Genomic DNA, 23119 nt, shown 5'->3' with positions numbered 1-23119 from the left:
TATCGGGTGAGGGTGGTCCTGGAAGGAAATACAGCGACTACAAGATCATTTGCTTTGGAGAAGATGTTGACATTTTTATAACATGAATAGAATTTTAAGCTGGAAAACAATTTTCAGTCTGTTTTGAGAAAACCACTCCAAATGATTGAAAATTTTGTGTGGGGTCCCCAGTGCACTGGTAACTTGTGATGTAACTGCAACTTTTATTCAGGTGACATTTGGTTTCATCTGGAAATCTCTTCATTCAGTCAGGCAGTGAAGAGCCACCAAGTCTCTTTCTCCCCAGGAAGAGGGACATGGTTTCCCCAAGCTCTGTATTCTCGTGAGGGGCTCTCTGAAGACCTATCCATTGAAAATATCGTTTCCCACAAGGCAGTTCAGAACTACTGCGCCTCCAGTAGAAGAAGGAACGCCATTTGTACTGAGCTAGGCAGGAGCGTAGGTAGGGTCATAATGCTAAGAAACACCAAGGTGCTTCATTTGCAGCCCTGGCTCCTGCATTTCCCTCAAGAATTTTAGTGTGACAATGGTATCGTCAAGTTTGTCGGGTTTCAACTTACAGAAGGAAAACATAACATCATCAAATAATGTGATAAACAACTTCAGGCTCTTCAAATACATATACATATAAAAATAAAAAGCCTCAAGATATCATAGTACTTAAGTCCTGCAAAATATCTTGGACTGCTTCAGTTTTGTATCCACAGACTGCGAAACTCTTCACTGGCAAAGGAAAAACTAAATAAATCTGAAAAAAATCTTCTTGGTAGTTTCAAGAGCTTTGGTTCAGCCATTCCAGTTCCTGGGACCCTCTGTGGGCTGTGCACCAGCTCCAGGGGATCCAAATCAGGGCCCAGAGCTGAGTGTGAACACCAGCAAGGCAGGCTGGGAGAAGGCACGAAGGAAACCGGACAACACAGCAAGTACAAAGCACACAAAAGGTACCTGGCATGGATAAATGTCATAGGTGCTAGATCCACCTGAGCTCAGGCACTGAGTATAAAGGATCCAGACAAACCAGGCAGTCCTGAGTTGGAGATCCACGTCTTTGTAAGGCTTTGAGTGCATTTGGTTTTTTTTCAAGTGCTTTTCTTCAATTAATTATCACAGAAGATAAGCTAGCATTCTTTAAACAGTTGTGATCCTTCATTCCAGTACAAAACATGTAGGCATACATGGCTTAAGACCCACGATGACTTAGGATATAATCTTAAAGTCTGTACTAAAAATAATTTTTTATAGAAATGATAAATATTTTAAAATAAGCATTTACAAAAATAAATGTCTCCTCCCATAAGGAAGGATGTATATGGCTGAGATTCTGAATACATCTGGAGGCGACATGATTATTGATGAAGCTAATTAATAAAATCTTTGGTATAAGAGCGTAGTATATTAGTATCCATGCACCGTTGTCTTCTCTTGGCAGGAACACTGTACAGGCAAGCAAAGAGGCAGCTGTTCCTTAATTTCTTGATATGTCTTCCAAATACAACATACAAATATTTCTAACATGTCTTCCTATGATAATAGGAGAAAAGCCCAAGATTCTTCTGGCTCTTCCCATGACTTTTGTATCTAAAACAGAATAAAGATGGAGGAAAAAGATAAGGTGAACAAACTTAAGTTTCACTCTAGCAAGCAGCATCTACAAATCATAAAAATCAATTTTAAAAGTACTTTAGAGGAAAGCCCATTTCCTTCAATGTTGTCTACATCTACTGCTGAGTCAGAATAACGATGAATCTGTTCAGATTCATCGCTGCAGGTTCAGACACACAAAGAGGAGGTCACCGAATTAGGTAAGCCAGCAGCTTTACATCTGAATACAGCACCCAATGGTGCACGCCTGGAAGACCACACTCAGATCTGGTGCTCCTGTTACATGTGGGACATTGAGACAGTGCACAGGTACAGGAATGAGCTTGAAAAGCTGGGAAAAAAGAGCTTTGGAACAAAAGACTTGAAGAGCTTTAGTTGGTAATTTTAGTAAAACTGAAGATGGAGAGATGACTTGAGGCACAAGGACCTCCACAGGGAGAAAGGCTGGCACAGAAACAAGTGGGGAAGGAGCTTTGCAATCTGGTAGAGAAAGGCATAACAAAAATGATAGATAGGCTGGAGCTGAAATCAGTTTGAACTGAGAATAAGACACACACTTCTAACGCTATGGACGCTTAACTGAGATTAGGGGCAAGGATGGATTCTCTGTGGTTTTGGTATCAGTCCCTGAATGCTTTTCTGAAAATGCTTCTATTAAACATCGGTGGACTGAACCTGACGAAGGGAAGTGATGGCAGCTAACATGGGTTAGACACAATGGTGTAATGGTTCCATTTCAACCTTAAACTCTGACTCCATGGAAAGTTCAAATGAGGGACTCTGATCAGGGAATGAATGGCAGGACAGCTCAGACCCCCACATCACCTGAAGTGTCCAGGAACTGGTGCCACCGTAGCCTGCAGCTCTGGGAAAAAAAGTAGTAAAGAGCAATGTCCAATTGTAACTGCTGTGACTGGAGTCCCAGGAGCAGAAGGCACTAAACCAAATGGTGTTTGGATTCTGCTCCCCATCTACTGCGTGAAGACTGGCACTTCCCACAGCAGCCTGTGACAACTCAAGGGCAAGCAATACCTCTGAATCAGCTGCTCCTCCCCTGGATCTCTTCTGCTAGCACTGACTCACTGCTTTGCTCAAGTTGATCAATGTGAATGCACCAACGCCCTGTCGGCAAAGAGCTGCCGCTCTCATGCAGCGTTGGGTGAGTGGAAGGCACAACTGTGAAGAGGAGCAGGAGCTCTGCTGGTTGCTGTGAACCAGCAAGAAGGGCAATGGTTGTAGCTTCTTGGGCTCAGCAAATTGAGGCAGTGTCCTCCTGCCCTGGCACCGGTCATGCTTCAACCAGAGATGTGGAAACCAGAAGGTTTGGGGCTGTTTTCCTGCCTCATGAGTGCTGGGAATTGTGACCCATTGCTATAGCAACAGTAGCCCACATGACTACTGTCTTTAAAAAGAGCCCCTATTTGTGCCATCCTCTGCGGGCAAATTATTCATTATTTACATCTCAGCATGTTTCAAGCGCGGTTCGTACCCTGACCCAATTACTGAATGATGACAGCTTGACCTGCTCTGTTAGGTAAGCCATGTTCGATCCAGACGTGTGCTCCTCTCCCATCACGTGCTAAAGCAAAGCAACTGAGAGGAAAAACCCCAGAGTGGATTTACCTGTGTTATAGCAATACCAAAACAACGCAAATCCTGCAGCAATGCTAAAACAAGCAAGGAAAAACACTGGACCTAAAGGAAATAAAAAAGGAAACACATTAAGACACAAGAGAGTAGTGAAAGTTTAGTTCAGTTCATAAATCATCAATTGCTCCTAATATGCATAATTAAGTGTATTCAAATGAAGCTAACACACTGACAATTATGTTCTGTAGCTAATGTACTATGAAGCAGATTGCTATACTGTAATTAATTTTTACTACAGTGGCTTTGATGTCATTCACTGTTTGTTCACCTAGCTACAGCCTATTAAAGTTAAACGAAAGCTTCCTTAGATGACTTCTTACTCTAAAACTCTGTGCAAAACCCCCTTTAAACACTATAACACAAGACTAACCAGGCTCCTGGGACCCCACCACCCTACTCCACGACCAGCCCCACTGGGCCAGCGTGCTGCCTGTGGGTAAGACAACATCACATCAGACTGCGGGGTCTCAGCAGAGAGTTTTAGGGTTTGAGTTTTTCCCACAGATGTTCTACAAACTCTGCTTTCCTGACAAAAGCAAATATTCTCATTGCAGTCTGCAGTTCTGCTGGAAGCTGAAATGCAGAACCACACAAACACCTAAAACAAATCTCCTACTGGAACTGAATCCTTCACGTACCTGCCTGGAATTACATGCAGTTCATCCCTAAAGATCAATACTGAACATCAATGAAACCTCTCTAATTCATGCTTATCTGCAGACATAACCTCGTAAAGATTTATATCTGCTTCTTTATTACCTACAATTCTATTTGTATTTACTGCTTCCGTATGGATGTAGCTACAATTAAACCACGCCTGCCAATTTAAGGACAAATGTGGTGCAGACTGATGAACTGGAGCTGACCACGGGGACAAGGACGTTGGAGAAAGGGCAATGGAGCAAGGACTTGGCTGCTCCTTCAGCTGAGATCTCCCAGTCAGGGTGGCTAACAGCCACACAGCCTCCAGGCAGAGGCCAATTCTTCCATCAGCATGAGGAAGAAAGGAAATTATTTAATGTTCCTGTTTCCCAGCACTTTGTTCTTCCCGTGCTGTTACGCTGTGGTCAGCAATAGCAATGTGAAAAACCTAAAGAGTCACTTGGTTCAATATTCAAAGTAACACCAACACAGGCAAGAAAATACATTGGGTTAAATTTTGTTTCTACCCCTCCTTTCTGTTTTCTCTCTGGGCAAAGTTTGCCCAAAAGGCACAGATCAGAGAAGGTGCCTTTATTCTCTCATAACAGTATCCAAATTTCTAAACAAAATTTAAATGATAAAAGAGTTCATTGTGAATTCTTCAGCTTTCTTTCCGTTCCTTCAGACCTTCAACTCCTTTTCAAACTAACTTTCAGAGAATAAAATATCTGCCTCTATAATCTGGGCATTGAACAGAGGAAGGGGAAGAAAACTAATACGTTTTCCTAAGGAAAAAATAATTAAGTGAGCTCCTGCTCATATTCTTCTCTGTCTTTGTTTTCAAATGATTTGTACTTAAATTGAAAGCTTAAAAAATGGAAAAATTTGAAAGTTATGTGAAAATATTATTGAAAGCCTTATGTAAAATCACAATAGCAGCAGCTGAACAGAACTTGCTATTCCAACACTGAAGAAATCTCAGAACATGAAGAGTTTAGCTCTAAGAGTGTAGGTAATAATAGCATTGTAAATATTGATTAAACTCTACAGTCTCTTGAATTTCCTGGCGCTGGTTTCCTCAACAGCAAGCAGCTAAGAACCTTTTCCTCCATTAATTCCACTTAACTTGTGACAGTAACGACATCATAAATCAAACTATTTATTACATGAAATGCAAATTACATGATCAAGTAAATTGCATCATAATCTGAAAAGCCATTCCATCCAGTGACACTGTATGCGTTTATTTACCCCTGTCATTTAGCAAATATTGCTCCTTGTCAGTGTCTATCTCTGTGGGGTCTGTGGTTTCTAGAAATAAAAGCAACACATGAAAAGTTAGTGCTCAGCTCAAGCAAACAAACAAAATCATCAGCACATGCAAAACTGTGCAAAATAACACATTTCAGAATAAATACAAAATATCTGTGAATATACATGCTAATCTGAAAACACTCTGATAATTTAATGCATCATCACATTTTCTGTTCTTGAGTAAATTTCTGGGCATTAATGTATCCGGCAGAGGAAGCACTTGGAACAAACTGCTTGGCACAGGTGATTTATCTAAATTCTGGCCTCAGCAAAATACACACACAGTTTCTTTCACAGTCTGTAGGTCCTAAGTTCCATTTGGCACAAAGAATTTTTGCCTCTATTTTTCTGCAAATTCAAGTAGAAAGGGCGGCTGGCCTTCAAGCCAAGGTGTTCTGTAGATAGCAACAAAGTAGTTTCTGCTCTGGGGAGAAAGACCTGCAGCTCCTCTAGAGGTGTCTTTGCCACAGAGCTGTGGAGATAACATTTTCTGCAGAACTGTGAGGACACCTAAGAACACCATCACCATAAACGGCAGAGGAATGGCTTTCCTTGAATGCATCATGATCTGCAAGATGTTTCTAGCCAGATCTCTGTGGTCAAAAGCGTTTAAAAAAGAACATGAGAGCTCCAAATTTGTTTGTCAACAGGGAAGAATGTGGGACTGTTTGGTTTCCTTCTTCTACAGGTGAGGTGCCTTGGAAAACCGCCCTGGGCCCCAGGTCAGCAAAGGGGACTTATTGTCAGCCAACATTGGATAGGGAACATGTCCTCCATGCTAACCACGTTCCTCTCGGGGGTGACATGGCATGGCACTCCAGCAGAACAGAAACAGCTGAAGAGTTTTGCTGCAAAGCTTGAGTCACTGAAGCAGAAAGGACTGCTGCAAAGTCTCTGTGATGCAATATTCTATTGCCTGCTCGTTTTAGGGGGGGTCCTCCCCATGTTCTCCAGCTAGGAAACTCTCAGGCTTCACCGGAGAGTGCAGTCAAGGCTCTGTGCTCTGCCAGGCTATTGTGGAGCGGGGCTGATCAGATCCCTTCTCTTTGAGCACTGAGAGAAATAAAATCATTTCCTGAGTCACCTGGAAGATCCCTGGAGGTTTTCAAGGCCAGGTTGGATGAGGCCTTGAGCAGCCTGATCCAGTGGGAGGTGTCTCTGCCCATGGCAGGGGGATTGGAACTGGGTGGGCTTTGAGGTCTCTTCCAACCCAACCCATTCTATGAACCTGCGATACCTTTTGGCTTCAGTAGCTCGGAAGCTGCCCATGTCATGTGCCTTAACCACCCTCTAGTGGGAATTCTGAGACATGACGGAACATTTCACTTGCATTATCATACTTGAGGCAAAGAAGTTTTATTTCAGCAGGAATTTTAAAGTTGATTTTAAAAGTGAAAAAGCAATCTTTGCAAGGATTCGCTATGCGCAGCTACATGTCATCTACACAGAACTCTCTCCTGGCCATGGTTCAGCTGCGTCCTCACCAATAATTTCTCCAGGAGTTTGTAACGCTGCTTGTTTCAGTTCAGTCTGCATTTAGAACAAAGTCCCCATGTTAAGGATTCTCATTTTTTCTTCACAATTACAAATTTTAGTGTCAATTCTGTAAGTGCTTTGAGCTAAATTTGACAAATTTAATAATGACTGCTGCTAATTTGCAGAAGACACTAAACTGGGCTTGAGTGTCTATCTGCTTGAGGATATGGAGGCACTACAGAGAGATCAGGATGCACTGGATCCATGGGCTGCGATCAATGATATGAGGTTCAACAAGGGGTCCTGCACTTGGGTCACAACAACCTCTTGCAGTGCTCCAGGCTTGGGGAGGACCGGCTGGAAAGCTGCCCAGCAGAAAAGGACCTGGGGGTGCTGGTCAACAGAGGATGAACAGGAGCCAGCAGTGGCCCAGGTGGCAAAGAAGGCCAAGAACATCCTGGCTTGGATCAGCCATGGTTTGGCCAGCAGGAGCAGGGAAGGGATCATCCCCCGGTACTCAGTGCTGTTGAAGCTGCACCTTGAATCCTGGGTTCAGTTTTGGGCCCCTCACTATGAGAAAGACATTGAGGGGCCAAAGCGCACCTGTAGAAGGGGAACAGAGCTGTGAAGGAGCTGGAGCACAGGGCAGGGAACTGGTGCTGTTTAGCCTGGAGAAGAGGATGCTGAGGGGAAGACCTCACCACTCTCTACAGCAACTACCTGAAAGGAGGTTGTGGTGAGGTGGGTGCAGGACTCTTCTCCCAAGCAGCAAGTGATGGGACGAGAGGAAGTGGCCTCAACTTGTGTCAGGGGAGGTTTAGATTAGATATTAGGAAAAGTTTCTTCACAGAAAGGGTTCTCACACACTGGAACAGCTGCCCAGAGCAATGGTGGAGTCACCGTCCTTGGAGCGGTTTAAAATACAGGCAGATGAGGCGCCCAGGGATATGGCTTAGGAGTAGATAGGTACGGTTGGACTCAATGATCTCAAAGGTCTTTTCCAACCAAATGATTCTATATAAGTAACATTTCAGTAACATAAAAATTGCGCATTAGAGACCAGAAAGATAATGTTCCCAGTATCCAGAATGTTCAAGTGCATTTAAATGACAAATAGTACCTCATGTTGAAAAGGGAGCTTTTCCTACAGAATAAAATCTTTCGCGGTTTTAGCTTAAAGTGCTGCACAGATGCTGATCATTCAATCCAGATTGCAGACATTTAGTTTAGTTACAGAAATCATACAAAGCCGCAAGAAAATTAACACAATCATCTCATCTCATTATTTCCTTCTCAAGTCAATGCAAGGAAACTGTAGAATCGCACCACATAGTGGTATTTTAACTCAGTTATTTAACTTATCCTTGTTGTTTTAAGGATGGGAACACAGGAGAGTGTACCAAGATACAGAGAATTTAATGACTGATGATGGTTACTAGAATCTCTGCACAGCAGCAGCAAAACCGTTCTGGGGCACCACAAACAGCTCTGTTTTTCCTGTGAAACACTTCTGGCCCATGTGTTGCCTGAACATGAGAAGTCATAACCCTGCCTACTCATGTGGCTACCCGAGTAAAAGCTCTCCAAAGTAACCACATAAATCAAGTGCAAGAACAAGCATGTTCATGCTCCACCTAAAAGAGAAAACATCCCACAGATGTCCTGTGCAAGTTTCCTTCTAGCTAGTTTAAAGGGGGCCTACAGGAAAGCTGGGGAGGGACAGCACAGGGATAGGATGGGGGGGAACGGTTTTTCAGCTGCAAGAGGGGAGATTGAGATGAGATCTTAGGGAGAAATGTTTTGCTGTGAGGGTGGGGAGGCCCTGGCCCAGGTTGCCCAGAGAAGCGGTGGCTGCCCCATCCCTGGAGGTGTTCAAGGCCGGGCTGGATGGGGCTTGGAGCAGGGGGAGATATCCCTGCCCATGGTAGGGGTTGGAACTGGATGGGCTTTGAGGTCCCTTCCAGCCCAAAGCTTTCAATGATTCTGCAGTTTGTCCTGGTGTGACCGTAGCATGAGGCAGTGTGAGAGTACAATATCTGCACAACTTCAGTACGTTTAATGGGTACAGAGGAACTTGGTCACAGCTCTGCTATTTCTAGTACCCAGCTGAATACAGACCATCTATATGGGATGTAGCCAGGCCTTGGCTACTGCGTACACCTGTGTTAAGACACATTTTCAGAAACAACTTGTAGAAAGTGTTATTGAATATTAACAGAGCTTTAACTCTTAAACCACCGATATGCCCTTGAAGTTTTATTCTCATCGACTGCACTAAGACTTCTTGAGTTGCTGTTAACTAATAAAGACTGTCTGCTGTCTTCTAGCCAGCCTGACAGAAATAACTGTTCCTCTTGAGCTCTACCTGAGTGAAACGATAGATCCAAGACTATTTGATTTAATTCCCTTCTCCTCAAAAGGCATGACTTCTGAAAGAAAAATATCAGATCAAAACCAGTGCCTTAAAGCTGCTGCGAGGCTGAATCAATTGGGATTTATGCTCAACTGACATTCTGAGGCAGGGATGGGCCCAGACTTTCATAGTTTGAGGGTCAGTAGTTCCAGTATGAAGAGCTGGGATAACTTTGCAACTTCCCTGTGCAGGCAGGAAAATGGTGTGGTCTTCCACCAGTATGTATTTCTGATGAGGAGATACAACTCCCTTCCTTCAAAATGAAAGGCAAAACGAAGCTAGACAATGCAGTCGCTTCAAAGGTAATTACTGCCTTACATGCCATCTTCACTTCCAAAATAAAAGAGGTCTGACTGGATCTTTTACACATCTATAGACTTCTGCAGTTTCACCCTCCTGTCTAAAATTTCCTCTGCACCTAAAGGCGGAGTTTCTTACAACTAGAAATCAATTGACCAGTGGCGTACTAATGCTATTAGATACTTCATTAGGATTTCTTAAACTGCAGCCCCTTTGCAGCTTCATTAACTGAAATTGTGGGAGCTTTCCCTCAAACTCCTCAAGTTGTTGCTGTATGTGGGATGCCTGAACGTATTTCCCATGCATTTGGAACATTGTTCTTCTCTCCCATTCATTAGCAGGGGGAAAAAACACCAACACATAGTAAGCATTATCCCAGGTCGGCAAGTCAGGCTTGATACTTCTCCTTACAGAAACAAGCTCATGTGCAGCATAGAATTGCACCTGTTTGAGCCTCAGATCATGGGGGGCAGCTTTACGGACACCACTCAGGCCTACCAGCTGCACAAAACAAGTCCTGGGTGACTGATATCACCTTTCAGCATTACGAAGGCCCGTGAATGTTTGCTTCACATTAAACTGGTCACAACCAGGAGATTATGGGTTGAGGAAAAGGCAAGCTTCTGGTCAACCAGAGTTTTGAGCTTTAAGAGTTTGAGGTTTGTCATGATCTTAGGTGCCAGAAGTCAGAATAAACACAGAGGAAATAAACAAGCCATTAAGAAGCAATGGCTATGAAAAGAGAAATTGTATGCCATTTGAGTTACATCAATGTCTGACATGCTGCACGTATATTTAAATAACCTAAATCTCATCAAAATGAGGTTTTGTAATACCGTGCTGAGGAAATCCACAACTCCATCAACTTACAAATCAACTTACTCAAGACTTTCCTGCTCGGCAGGTCGTTATACAGCTGCTCAGCATTTATCTGTAGAGCCCTGTAAAACTCTTGACAGTGCCTCTCTCCTTTCTTTTGAAGGTGCTTTATCAGATCTGAAAGCCTGGTATGGAGTGATGCCTTTGGATTCCTGAACTGTAAGAGAAAAGTATCCATCAGAAGATAGATTACAACAGCTGGAGATCAACTTTACATCACTTCTCAGTATGTAAGGGAGTGAAGATACAGAGTTTGGTTTGTATTTGCTAAAAAAAATGGGCCAAAAAAATAAGGAGAACCTAAAAAGGACATGCATTTCAGAGACATTCGAGACACTGAGCTCCATCTGGCCAGCACTGTTTGATGGAGAGCATATTGCCTCTCCCTTTCCTCATTCTTTTTTCTGTCCTGATAAAAGTGATGGCTAATCTGCATTTGCTGCTTTCTCTGCTCTCAGCAGGTGACAGGAATGCCACATACCTTATAGAGCTCTCCTTATTCTGCCAAAATTCCCACATGGTACACTGGATATATCTGGGGTTGTAAGCTTCCTAAACACTTTATAGAGTGGACAGAAACTTGCCTGGACCCATGAGAAAGCAGATCATTTCTGTCTGCATAGAGCAGAAATCACAAATTACGTTTCACGGGTTCTTTATGCATTTATTTTGAAGCTCCTGAGGGAATGAGATGATCTTTAATTGTGCGTGATCTTTAATTGTGGCTACTCTGGCTCAGCTGATGACCTGGTACTGCTCTACACTACCAAAACATCAGTTGTCCCAATGGAATTTGATTATGACAGCATTAGACTGATTTTTCTAAATGTTCAAATACTGATATGCCAAAATCCTGAACTTTGCGCAGCCAAAGTCAGCAGAAGGCAAGTACAAAGTGCCATAACTAGGATCTGTGAAGCTTTTAACTATCACTTCACAAAAGTTTATAAGATCTTTCTCCCTAAAATGAGCTACGCATTTTTGAAAGCTTTATGCCAAGCAGGGCAGCCTTCGACCCTGCATAGTGGCACCACTAGAACATGTTACTAACTCCATCCACACTCCACAGCTCCCACACTAACAGAAGGGACTGACGCTCCCTCTCTCTACCAGTACTCCGAGTTATTAATCACATGAACCATCTGCTAAAACTTGTTAAATTAATAGAGATGATTCTGTGGACAGAGCTGGATGGAGCCCAGATCACCTGACGTGACACAGGCATGCAGGGCATTTGGTCACACGCTGGGCACAATCCTGCCCACGGATGGTTCTAAGATAGCGTGCTGCTGAGGGCACGGCTCAGGCGCCACAGCAGGAACCACGGCACTGAGCTGCTGCTCAGGATCGCCTTCTCCCATAACAACTTGGCACAGGGAACGTGCCAGCCCTGTGACTTCTCTGATATGAGATCAGATACAACTGGTCAGCAAGTCTGAGGTGAGGAAGACTGCCTGTGAGTGGCAGCTAAAGCCAAGTTGGGAAGAGGGCTACAGACCTGCAAAAACAATGCAACATTCAGAGATAGAGTAAAATTCATCAAATTACCTTCTCTGCTTCTGCATTGGTAAGAATTTGGGGGTAGACTCGGTTAAGCTGAAGAATAATTTTATCAACCACTTGCTCATTCAATCGGCTATTGCTTGTAAGAAAGTACATGTCGTGCTGCAGCCGATGACAATACGACTGATCTAGAGAAGAAATAACAGAGAGAACAAACTGCAGCAGTTAATTAGCAAGGCATTTTTAAAATTACGTACAATTCATTTTCCTGGCAGTGGTTAAAGAGCTAAAATAAAATTACCACCATCACAAAATTTCAGAAAGCTGAACTATCTATTAGGAAAAAACAACACAGTCACGTGCTTTCAAAGACACATCCACTTAAAATCACACACACCTGAACTCCTGGCTGGTCACTTGGGCTCCCTTTCTCTTTCCAAAGGGAGAAGGTTCTCAGTTTTAGATGTCAAGCACTGATGGATATTTAATCAGATGGATATTTAATTAGATGGATATTTAATCAAATACAGTCCCAAAGTTCTTACATCAAACACAGTCCCAAAGCTGTTAAAACAATGAAGATATATTTTCTATCATTTATGATTTCATGTTATGGAGTTTAGATGGTGCTTTATAATTTTTTAAGGTAAATATGAATTTCACAAAGAGAGGTTCTCTCCCATGTAGAATAGTAAAAGGACATAAATTTAGATTCAAACTCAGTGCACTGCTGACAGTGGGGCACAGCACAGGGCAGGGCTTTGCCTGCTGCTCAACTCCCGAGGACCTCAGCACAGTGTGGGGTGGAATGGGATGAGACACAGAGAAGCTGGCACAGCCGGGCACAGCAAGGGGGGTTGGAGGGATTGGGCCCTAACACAGAATAGAATTATTAATGTTGGAAAAGACCTCTATGATCATCTAGTCCAACTATCAGCCCAACATCACCATGCCAGCATGTCCCGAAGTGCCACAGCCACATGTTGTTTGAAGCCCTGCAAGGATGGGGACTCCAGCACCGCCCTGGGCAGCCTCTGACAGGGCTTCACCATTCTGTCAGAAAAGAAACCTTTCATAATGGCCTCTCATAAGAGGGCCCTTTCCTCTTGTCTGGTTACTTGGGAGAAGAGACCAGCACACACCTCACCACAATCTTTATGGGAGCTGCAGAGAGTGATGAGGTCTCCCCTCAGCCTCTTCTTCTCCAGGCTAAACAACCCCAGGTCCCTCAGCCACTCCCAGCACCCCTGGGCTCCAGACCCTTCCCCATCTCTGTTTCCTTCTCCGGATGCACTCAGGCCCCTCAATGTCCTTCTTGTGGGGGGCCCAAAACTGAACCCAGGATTTGAGGTGCAGCCACACCAGCAGTAAGTCCAGGAATGATCCCTGCCCTGCTCCTGCTGGTCACACGATGGCTGATCCAAGCCAGGATGCTGTTGGCCCTCAGCCATCTGGGCCACTGCTGGCTCACGTTCAGCTGCTGTCGACCAGCACGCCCAGATCCTTTTCCTCCAGGAAGCTTTCCAGCCGCCCTTCCCAAAGCCTGGAGCGTTACATGGGGTTGTTGTGACCCAAGTACAGGACCTGACACTTGGCCTTGTTGAACCTCATATATCACCCAGCTCTCTAACACTTCAACGCTGCTGCTTCTCTAATAGGACACTTCAGCAATGGACCCAGCAGAACCTGCCCAGACTGAACCAGAACTGGAACATCTCTGCAAAACAGTCATGAAGGACTGTTTAGGGAAGGACTCTGCCTTTAATTCGTGTGGGAGTGAGGAGAAAGGGCATTCAAAAAGCAGTAAATTTTTACCAAAGAAGTACCCTCAAATACATATGCAAACAAAGCCACAGCTTTTTCTATTAGCACAAGCCTCTGCAAATACACAAACCCAGGCTTGCTATTTAGGCCCCATTTCCAATTTACAGTGCTGGGTTTTGCAGGGCCAGTTTTCCTGACAGCTCTTTGTCTACAGACCCTATACTAAAACGCAGGCACAGACCGGTTCCATTGGTTGCTGTGCCCTTACGACATTTAGAAAGATCACGTCCATGACCATGTCTGAAATAAACATTAAAATGCCAGTACGGCACTTGACAGAGCCGTATATAAAACAAAACCAAAATACCATCATCCCAACACACCCCCAGATCATACACCATTTAAAGCAAATACAAAGGGTTAATGGTATTTTGGCTACCAGAAAACACGCAGCCGTAGTCCTCTCTGCTCTTCAATTTATAGAATCACAGAACCACGGAATGGTTTGGCTTGGAACGGACCTCAAAGCCCACCCAGTTCCAACCCCTGCCATGGGCAAGGACACCTCCCGCTGGATCAGGGGCTCCAAGACCCATCCAACCTGAACCCCTCCAGGGATGGGGAAGCCACCACTGCTCTGGGCAACCTGGGCCAGGACCTCCCCACCCTCATGGCAAAACATTTCTTCCCCAGATTTCATCTCAATCTCCCCTCTTCCAGCTGAAAACCCTTCCCCTCATCCTGCCCCTGCACTCCCTGATCAAAAGCCCCTACCCAGCTTTCCTGGAGCCCCTTTCAGTACTGGAAGCTGCTCTAAGGTCTCCTCAGAGCCTTCCTTTCTCCAGGCTGAACAACCCCAACTCTCCCAGCCTGCCTTCACAGAGAACATAAACAAAAGAATGAATTACAAGAGCCGGAAAACTTTGGCATTATACACTGCGCCTACGCACAGTCCTTGCCCTTTCTAGGTCATGTGTGGGGTTTGTGTCATGCTGTCCATCTCTGTGTCTGTGCAGTACTAACAGTATTTACAGGAAAGGATTTGGGAAAACCTCCCCGTGTGACCATTGCACATCAATAACTTCTCCAGTGCAGCATCCAACCTATTCAAACAAGAACACACATAGTGCACAGGGAGTTGTGATTCCACAGGCACAACAGGATTTCTGTTCCATTCGTAATTTTTATACAAACATCATATTATTTCCAAATGTTTCTAACGCCTCACTTGTCCATGGCTTGCTCCCAAGGCAGCGTTTTAGTGTCCTGTCAGAAACACACAACCCTGATAAACTTGCTGTGCAATTCCCTTTTGTTGCAAGAAGTTCTAGGTTATTTGATTCAAGGCTGAGATCAAACATCTCTTCAGATCAACCCCCTGGCATGCACAAACGGCTGAGGTGAGATCAGGAGACTGTGAAGTTGTGCCTGCTCATGCAAATACTTTTTTGGGAGGTGAGTGCCACACTCCCCACAGCTTCCTCCTCCTCCTTCTGCCGCAGCTCCAAGGTTCATAGCGACTCTCAGTGTCACCACAACTCTGTACGTTCTGCACACTCTACAAAAAACATGCATTAAACCACAGTCTTGCAGCTAGCATGGCAATTTAACTCCAAATAACCCTGTGACATCCAAGCAATAAAACACAGCAAGTGCTAAAAGCATTGACAAGGATCCAGCAGAATGAATACACAAAGTAAAATAAAAGCAGGCTACAAGTGTCATTTCCTTCCCTGTTTCATGCTCTGCTGCTTCCTTCTCATCACCAATTGTCCCCCAGGCAGTCTATTAGTAACAATGACACCTACCTGTGACCAACTGAAGATCTCATTGAAGTCAGGATCGTTTCTGAGCAATCAGGAGCACCCTATGTCCTCGCAGCACTTTTCATTTACACACACTCATTAAACCACCAAGGCCTTTCTGCTGCCACCTGAAACCTGCCTGCTGGTGCATCCTATCACGGGCCACAGCCCTCTCTGAGATCTCAGTGGCTATGTTTTCTTCCCATCTAAGCCAAAAGGCAGAAGAAGAGAATGACACGATGCTCTAAGCCTCTCTGGCTGTTGCTAAATTGTGCCTTAGGCATCCACAAGACTCTTCCATCCTATGGGATGCTCCGTTTTTAAGCAGCACCTGGGAAGCAGTCTGCTTCCTCCCATTCCCACAGAGATGTTTCACTGCCTGCACCTTCAGTATTCAGGACTGGGTGCAAGGTTTAATGTTTCCTGAAGAGTAGTTATCAAGCTCAACACAAGCCCAACAAAAGTAGAGCAGAAGTACCTCACTCTTCCAGTACGTCGCCTCTCTCTTCTGAAATCTTTCATCTCCTCTAGCTTTGAAAAACCTCTGCCCAAGCTACACAAGGAGCCGCCCTCAAGCTTTTGGTAGATCAGAGAAGTGAAACTTCCCACCAACACCGCCCATCACTGCAGATTTGTACCCCAGCTACTAAATTTAAAGAAAAACAACAAAAAAGCCCCACTAATCCTAGCAGCTGGAATGTGGCACCCTGCTTTGGAGCGATAAGGGTACCTGGAAGGCACAACTGTGTATTCGAAGCCACCGTGTGCCCAGCTCGCCCCAGAAACCATGCAGCTTTGTGATGCCATGGACTTGCTTCCATGCACACCAGACATGGCCCAGTTACAGGTGCACAACATGACCATGCTATGAAGTTTTATAATCCCTGTTCACAAGCAGCAGCTTTTAAGTATTGAACATACCCGTAATTTACAATTTAAAATAAAAGAAACTCCAAACCAGGTCACTTCACAACTGCAGCAAGGCTACTGATGTCCTGTTGGGGCTTAAGAATTTCGGGACTGGTTGCTTGGGATATTTTACATATCCACTTTTTATCTTACTGCCTCAAAGAGAATACAGTTACTGCAAGGAAAAGCTAAAATCTTTAAATTAAGAAGGAGCTTTTCTCCAGGGAAAGGGAGTTAGGAGGGACAGGGAGTGCAGGGAGAGGACAAGGAGTAATGATTTTAAACTAAGGGAGGGGAGATTTAGACTAGATATAAGGAAGACATTTTTTACAATGAGGATGGTAAAACACTGGCACAGGTTGCCCAGGCAGGTAGTAGAGGCCCCATTACTGGAAACATTCAAGGTCGGGCTGGATGGGGCTCTGAGCAACCTGATGGAGTTGAAGATTTCCCTGTTCCTGCAGGGGTGTTGGAATGGTGTGACCCGTAAAGGTCCCTTCCAACCTAAAGCATTCTATGATTCCAAGACTTGCTTTTTAAGCAGGAGCCACCCCCGCATTAAGGCTGCCATGCTGTTAGCCAGTACTTGCCTGGAGAGTTCAGAGCAGCAAAATCAGGAGACAAGGGAAATTAACCAGAGCTTACAGCACAGGAGTGTCACTGCCAGGCATTTCAATGCCCTCTGACTGCACAAAGATTGCATCTAACTCTGAATTTGTGATTGGATGTTACTGCACTTAACAACCTTCCCCCTCCCAGATCATTGAACTAACTAGGCTTCATCCTGTCCAAGGCTCTGGAATAAGATCCAGGTTTGCTCAGGCAGCAGCAGAGCCTGACGGCTTTGACAGAGCTGGAGGGTTGGTAGCGGAGTGAGGAGAGGCAGCAACCACAGCTGAGATCGGATACCACGGCACTGAAGCTGACCTAAGGGTTGCTTATAAAAAGTTCAGCATTTTCCTCACTCAGAAGAAATCTAAGCTCATCAGACAGGAAACTCAGGAGCTGTCTTTTGACAGTTCAGAAGAAAACACAACTAGTCATTCCACGTTATTAACTTATAATTACTATAAGCCCATGATACATTATATATTATATTTGTTCTCTTCCCCAGGGCAGAGGTGGCCTCTGGCACGCTGCATGGGCACATCACACTACCGTCTGCAGCCTGCACACTTGGAAGGAACAGAAGTACACATATAATTAAGAGATATCAGAGAAAAGCAAGAGATTAATGGTTATTTGTAGCCTGCAGTGCCTCAGACAGAGAATATAATACATAAAATCAGTGACAATAAATGTGCAAGCAGCAATTGACAGTGTCAAGGAAACACACTCAACACGTTCCACCTGCAGGTGAAAATCACCCCCATTGCAGCCCTTTATAAAATTTTTCACAGAAAGGGTCATTGGGCACTGGAGCAGGCTACCCAGGGAGGTGCTTGATTCACCTTCCGTGGAGGTGTTTAAGGCACGGGTGGACGAGGTGCTAAGGGGCATGGTTTAGTGTTTGATAGGAATGGTTGGACTCAATGACCCAGTGGGTCTCTTCCAACCTGGTTATTCTATGATTCTATGATTCTATGAAAATGACACCTCTCTGCCCTTCCCTCCCAACAGGCAGTTGGGTTCTGACAGTTGCTGCAGGACGACCCAGTTGTTAAACCACAGGCTGGCATTTTAAAACTGCTGAAGTGTATTCTGCTCTTCGAAGTAACAAGACTCATAAAAAATCTGATTGTACATGACCATAAGGTGTCAGATTGCCTTCCTGCAGGAAAATCATCAAGGGCGACAGTGCCGCCCTTCCCACAGCTCTTCCAAACTCAACAGCAGAGCATGTTCACAGAGTTCTCCAGAGACAACTCCTAACCGAGGCACTGGCAGGCTAGACCCTGGCAGCAGACAGGACGGCAGATGAGTGCTGTGGCATTAGCACCCTCCCTCCTTATGCCTGTGGGGAGGCATCTGCTCCCTGGAAGGCTTCACTACCCACTGGTACAATGTTCTGGTAACACAAAACATCACCTTCAGTTACAGTGGCCATTAAAAACCCCTTTGTAATTCTGATTTTAGTCTCTGTTGTTTAATATCTTTGTCACACACATGGACAGTGGGATTGACGGCGCCCTCAGGAAGTTTACTGGTGACACAACCCCAACAGCCTGTGTGGCACTGTCAATACGTTGGAGGGAAGGGATGGAACCAGAGGGACCTGGACAGGCTGGAGATGTGGGGCTGTGCAAACCTCATGGAGTACAACAAGACCAAGGGCAATGTCCTGCACCTGGGTCAGGGCCATTCCAAGCACAAACACAGGCTGGGTGGAGAATGGACTGGGAGCAGCCCTAAGGAGAAGGACTTGGGGTGCTGCAGGATAAGAAGCTCAACATGAGCTGCCAATGGTTGCTTGCAGCGCAGAAACCAACCATATCCTGGGCTGCATCCAAAGCAGTGGGACCAGCAGGGCCAGAGAGGGGATTTTGCCCCTCTGCTCCGCTCTGGTGAGACCCCACCTGGAGCCCTGCATTCAGTTCTGGAGTCCTCAGCACAGGAAGGACATGGAGCTATTGGAGCAAGGCTAGAGGAGGCCATGGAGATGATCTGAGAGCTGGAGCACCTCCTATCTGAAGACAGGCTGTTGGGGTTGTTCAGACTGGAGAAGAGAAGGCTGTGGGGAGACCTTAGACCAGCTTCCAATAATGAGAGGGGCTCCACGAAAGCTGGGGAGGGGCTCTGGATCAGGGAGGGCAGGGATAGGATGTGGGGAACAGTTTTCAGCTGCAAGAGGGGAGATTGATTTGAGATTTCAGGAAGAAATGTTTTCCTGTGAGGGTGGGGAGGCCCTGGCCTGGGTTGCCCAGAGCAGGGGTGGCTGCCCCATCCCTGGAGGGGTTCAAAGCCAGGTTGGTTGGGGCTTGGAGCCCCTGATCCAGTGGAAGGTGTCCCTGCCCATGGCAGGGGGTGGGACTGGATGGGCCTTGAGGTCCCTTCCAACCCAAACCATTCTGTGATTCTATGTTGTTTTCAGTACAAGGAATATCAAATGGGATTTTGTCCCTGACAGCCCCCTGCCCCACATACACTCCTATACAATCTATCTTTGCTTTCCTTCTGGATAAAATCACATAGACTTGGGGACCTGCCACCTCAGGCTGGGCGCTGGATTTCCACCTCATTTTTGTCACAGTGAATGAATAAATCCAGGTGCATTTTGAATTTGTAGGCTGCAATCAGCCTCTCCTTACTGTGCTCCCACACGGACCTGCTCCCAGGAGTACCTGAGCCCTGGAAGCACAAATGCTGCTAAGCCCTGTAGGTCAGGTGAGAAGACCTTTCCAGTTAATAACTCCACCAATATTCACATAAGCACTCTTGATATCTTCTCTGACACCACTGTATCCTTATTAATGTTTGTTTAATGTTTGTTTTTCCCTTAAAAGCTTCCTCAGTTTACCAAGCAGATGGGATCATGGCAGACAGATACATTTAAATACAACAGCCACATCCCACCCCCCCCAAATCATCTCTGACATTCTCCATAACAACACACATAATTTGTAAACCTCCATCCCAAAAACCTCAGTGGCAACTGCTGTGCAACACAAACCCAAGCTGCAGCTTCCTGTAAAACTCCTGGGTGGTTTTCATAAACCTTGTAAAGGCAAAGTGACAACCAGAGCCTGAGGGCACCTGCCCTGCCCTTGGATGCACTCATGCAAACGCCCTGCTGAGGCACCTCAGGAGAGAACTGAGAAAGTCTCTCAACAAAATATTAGCTTAAAAGTAATGTAGGTTTGGGCTTTTCCCTTTCATAGAATCATGGAATCGTTAAGGTTGGAAAAGACCTCTAAGATCATCCAGTCCAACTGTCAGCCCAACACCACTTTGCCCACTAAACCATGTCCCAAAGTGCCACAGCCACACATTATTTGAACACCTCCAGGAATGGAGACTCCACTACTGCCCTGGGCAGACTCTGCCAGGGCTTCACTACTCTCTCAGTAAAGAATTTTTTCCTGATATCCAATCTAACCCTACCCTGGCACAACTTGAGACCATTTCCTCTGGTCTCACCACTTGTTACTTGGGAGAAGAGCATAGCACCCACCTCACCACAACCTCCTTTCCAGCAGCTGCACTGAGCTATGAGGTCTCCCCTCAGCCTCCTCTTCTCCTAACTAAACAGCCCAGGTCCCTCAGCTTCTCCCAGAACCCCATTCCCCAGCTCCATTCCCTTGTCCCATTCTGGACAAGAGCCCAAGAAAGGGATGTCGAGGATTTAAGGAATGTGGCAGCAGAGAAATGGTCTGTGAGGATCACATGGCACTGTTCAACAAATGCAGCTCCAGTGAAGAGCAACTGGTCTGCCCCTCTGGGCTGGACATGGGAAGGGATTTCTCTCATGGCCACAGCCTGCGCAGCTGCTGTACCAGGCTGTGTGACGAAGCACAGCTCTGAGCACACCTCAGGGCACACACATCGCAGTCAGCCTTCACGTGGCAACACCCACACTCCATTCATAGAACACACAGCATCTGAGAACGGTGGGGATTCAAAGGGCCCTCTGGATCTCATCCAATCCAACCCCCTGGGAAAGCAGGGTCACCTCCAGCAGGTTGCACAGGAATGTGTCCAGCCACAGAGTGAGTATCTCCAGAGGAGACTCCATACCTCCCTGGCCAGCCTGTTCCAGTGCTCCATCACCCGCACAGCAAAGAAGTTTTTCCTCATGTTAAGGTGGAACTTCCCATACTCCAGTTTGTCCTCCCATGTCCTGTCACTGGGAACCACTGAACACAGTCTGGCCCCATCCCTGGATATGTTCAAGGACAGGGTGCATGAGGTTTTGAGCAACTTGATCCAGTGGGAAGTGTCCCTGCTCATAGCGGGGGGTTGGAACTGGATGGGCTTTAAGGTCCCTTCCAACTCAAATCACTCTATGGTTCTATGATCCTCCAGCCCCGCCCATCAGATATTGATCAGCATTGATGGGATCTCCTCTCAGTCTTGTCTTCTCCAGGCTGAACAGTTTCAGGTCTCTCAGCCATTCCCCATAAGAGAGATGAGGAATCTTGATAAGATACTCCAGCCCTCTTTTCATCTCCACGGCCTCCACTGGACACTCTCCACTTGTTCCTTGTCTTTTCTGAGCTGGGTAGCTCAGAAATGGACACACGACTCTAGATGGGCTCCCCCAGGGCAAAGCAGAGGGAGAGGAGAACCTCCCTCTCCCTGCTGGTCATACTCTCTCCATGCACCCCAAGGTATCCTTGGCTTTCTTAGCCACGAAGACTCATTGCTGGCTCATGGTCAGCTTGTTGTCCACCAGAAATCCCAGGTCCTTCTCTGCAGAGCTGCTTTCCAGACAGTCAACCACTGACCTGCTGCAGGGATTGTTCTGTGGCAGGTATGGAACCCTACACTTGCTGTCATTGAAGTTCATTAGGCTCCTCTCTGCCCACCTCTTCAGCCTGTCCAGGTCTCATCGAATGGCAGCACAGCCTTCTGGTGGATCAGCTGCTCCTCCAGGTTTATGCCATCGGCAAACGTACTGAGGATGTCTGCTATTCCCTCTTCCAGCTAGAGAAGGGGGCCTATGAGAAACTCATGAGGTTCAATAAGGCCAAGGTCCTGCATCTGGGTCGGGGCAATCTGAAATTCCAGTACAGGCTGAGGGATGATGTGACTGGGAGCAGCGCTGAGGAGAAGGACTTGAGTTGCTGTGAGATGAGAAGCTCGGCATGAGCCAGCAACGAGCGCTTGCAGCCCAGAAAGCAAAATGATGTCCTGGGCTGCATCCAAAGCAGTGGGACCAGCAGGGAGGGAGGGCATTCTGCCCCTCTGCTCCGCTCTGATGAGACCCCACCTGGAGCCCTGTGTTCCGTTCTGGAGTCTTCAGCACAGGGAGGACATGGAGCTGTTGGAGAGAATCCAGAGGAGGCCACAGAGATGATCTGAAAGCTGGAGCAGCTCCCGTACGAGGACAGGCTGAGAGGGTGGGGTGTGTTCATCCTGGAGAAGAGAAGGCTATGGAAGAGTTTAGAGCGGCTTCCAGTGCTGGAAGGAGCTCCAGGAAAGCTGGGGAGGGGGTCTTGATCAGGGAGTGCAGGGATAGGATGAGGGGGAATGGTTTGAAGCTGAAAGAGGGGAGATTGAGACGAGATCTGAGGAAGAAATGTTTTGCTGTGAGGGTGGGGAGGCCCTGGCCCAGGTTGCCCAGAGCAGTGGTGGCTGCCCCATCCCTGGAGGGGTTCAAGGCCAGGTTGGATGGGGCTCGGAGCCCCTGATCCAGCGGGAGGTGTCCCTGCCCGTGGCCGGGGTGGCACTGGGTGGGCTTTGCTGTCCCCCGCCCCGCTCCGCTCCCGCCCCCCCGCACTCACCGGCCATGGCGGCCCCGGCGCGCGCTGCGGCCCCGCCCGCGGGCAGGGGGGGGGCGGGGCGGGGCGGTGTCCCCGCAGCCCCGGGGGGAGCCGCCGCCCCACTCCCCGCCCGCCCCAGGGCCGCTCCGGCCTCTCAGCGGCCTTTTTACACCGAGGGGGCCACCACTTGCTCTCCCGCTGTTCCAGACACGTGTCTGCATTTCATAGACTCCCAGAATCACAGAATGGTTTGGGTTGGAAGGGACCTCAAAGCCCATCCAGTCCCACCCCTGCCATGGCAGGGACACCTCCCGCTGGATCAGGGGCTCCAAGCCCCATCCAGCCTGGCCCTGAACCCCTCCAGGGATGGGGCAGCCACCCCTGCTCTGGGCAGCCTGGGCCAGGGCCTCCCCACCCTCACAGCAAAACATTTCTTCCTGAAATCTCAAATCAATCTCCCCTCTTGCAGCTGAAAACTGTTCCCCACATCCTATCCCTGC

At 46.7% G+C, this 23119-nt stretch overlaps 1 protein-coding gene across 1 annotated transcript; it reads right to left on the bottom strand.

Moving 5' to 3' along the window:
* Nucleotides 1-1057: 1057 nt before the first annotated feature.
* Nucleotides 1058-22682, bottom strand: CARD19 (caspase recruitment domain family member 19). The gene is made up of 6 exons (XM_069865705.1): nt 22641-22682; nt 11825-11967; nt 10280-10433; nt 5146-5205; nt 3226-3297; nt 1058-1578 (listed from the first exon to the last, which is right to left on the bottom strand). The coding sequence occupies exons 1-6, from the start codon at nt 22645-22647 to the stop codon at nt 1466-1468; spliced, it is 549 nt and encodes a 182-aa protein (XP_069721806.1). The 5' UTR covers nt 22648-22682; the 3' UTR covers nt 1058-1465.
* Between the last annotated feature and the right edge of the window lie 437 nt (nt 22683-23119).

Source organism: Phaenicophaeus curvirostris, chromosome 11, assembly GCF_032191515.1.
Source record: "Phaenicophaeus curvirostris isolate KB17595 chromosome 11, BPBGC_Pcur_1.0, whole genome shotgun sequence".
Taxonomy (NCBI): Eukaryota; Metazoa; Chordata; class Aves; order Cuculiformes; family Cuculidae; genus Phaenicophaeus; species Phaenicophaeus curvirostris.
The sequence above is the reverse complement of the archived record's forward strand: the minus strand, read 5'-3'. Positions and strand labels throughout refer to the sequence as shown.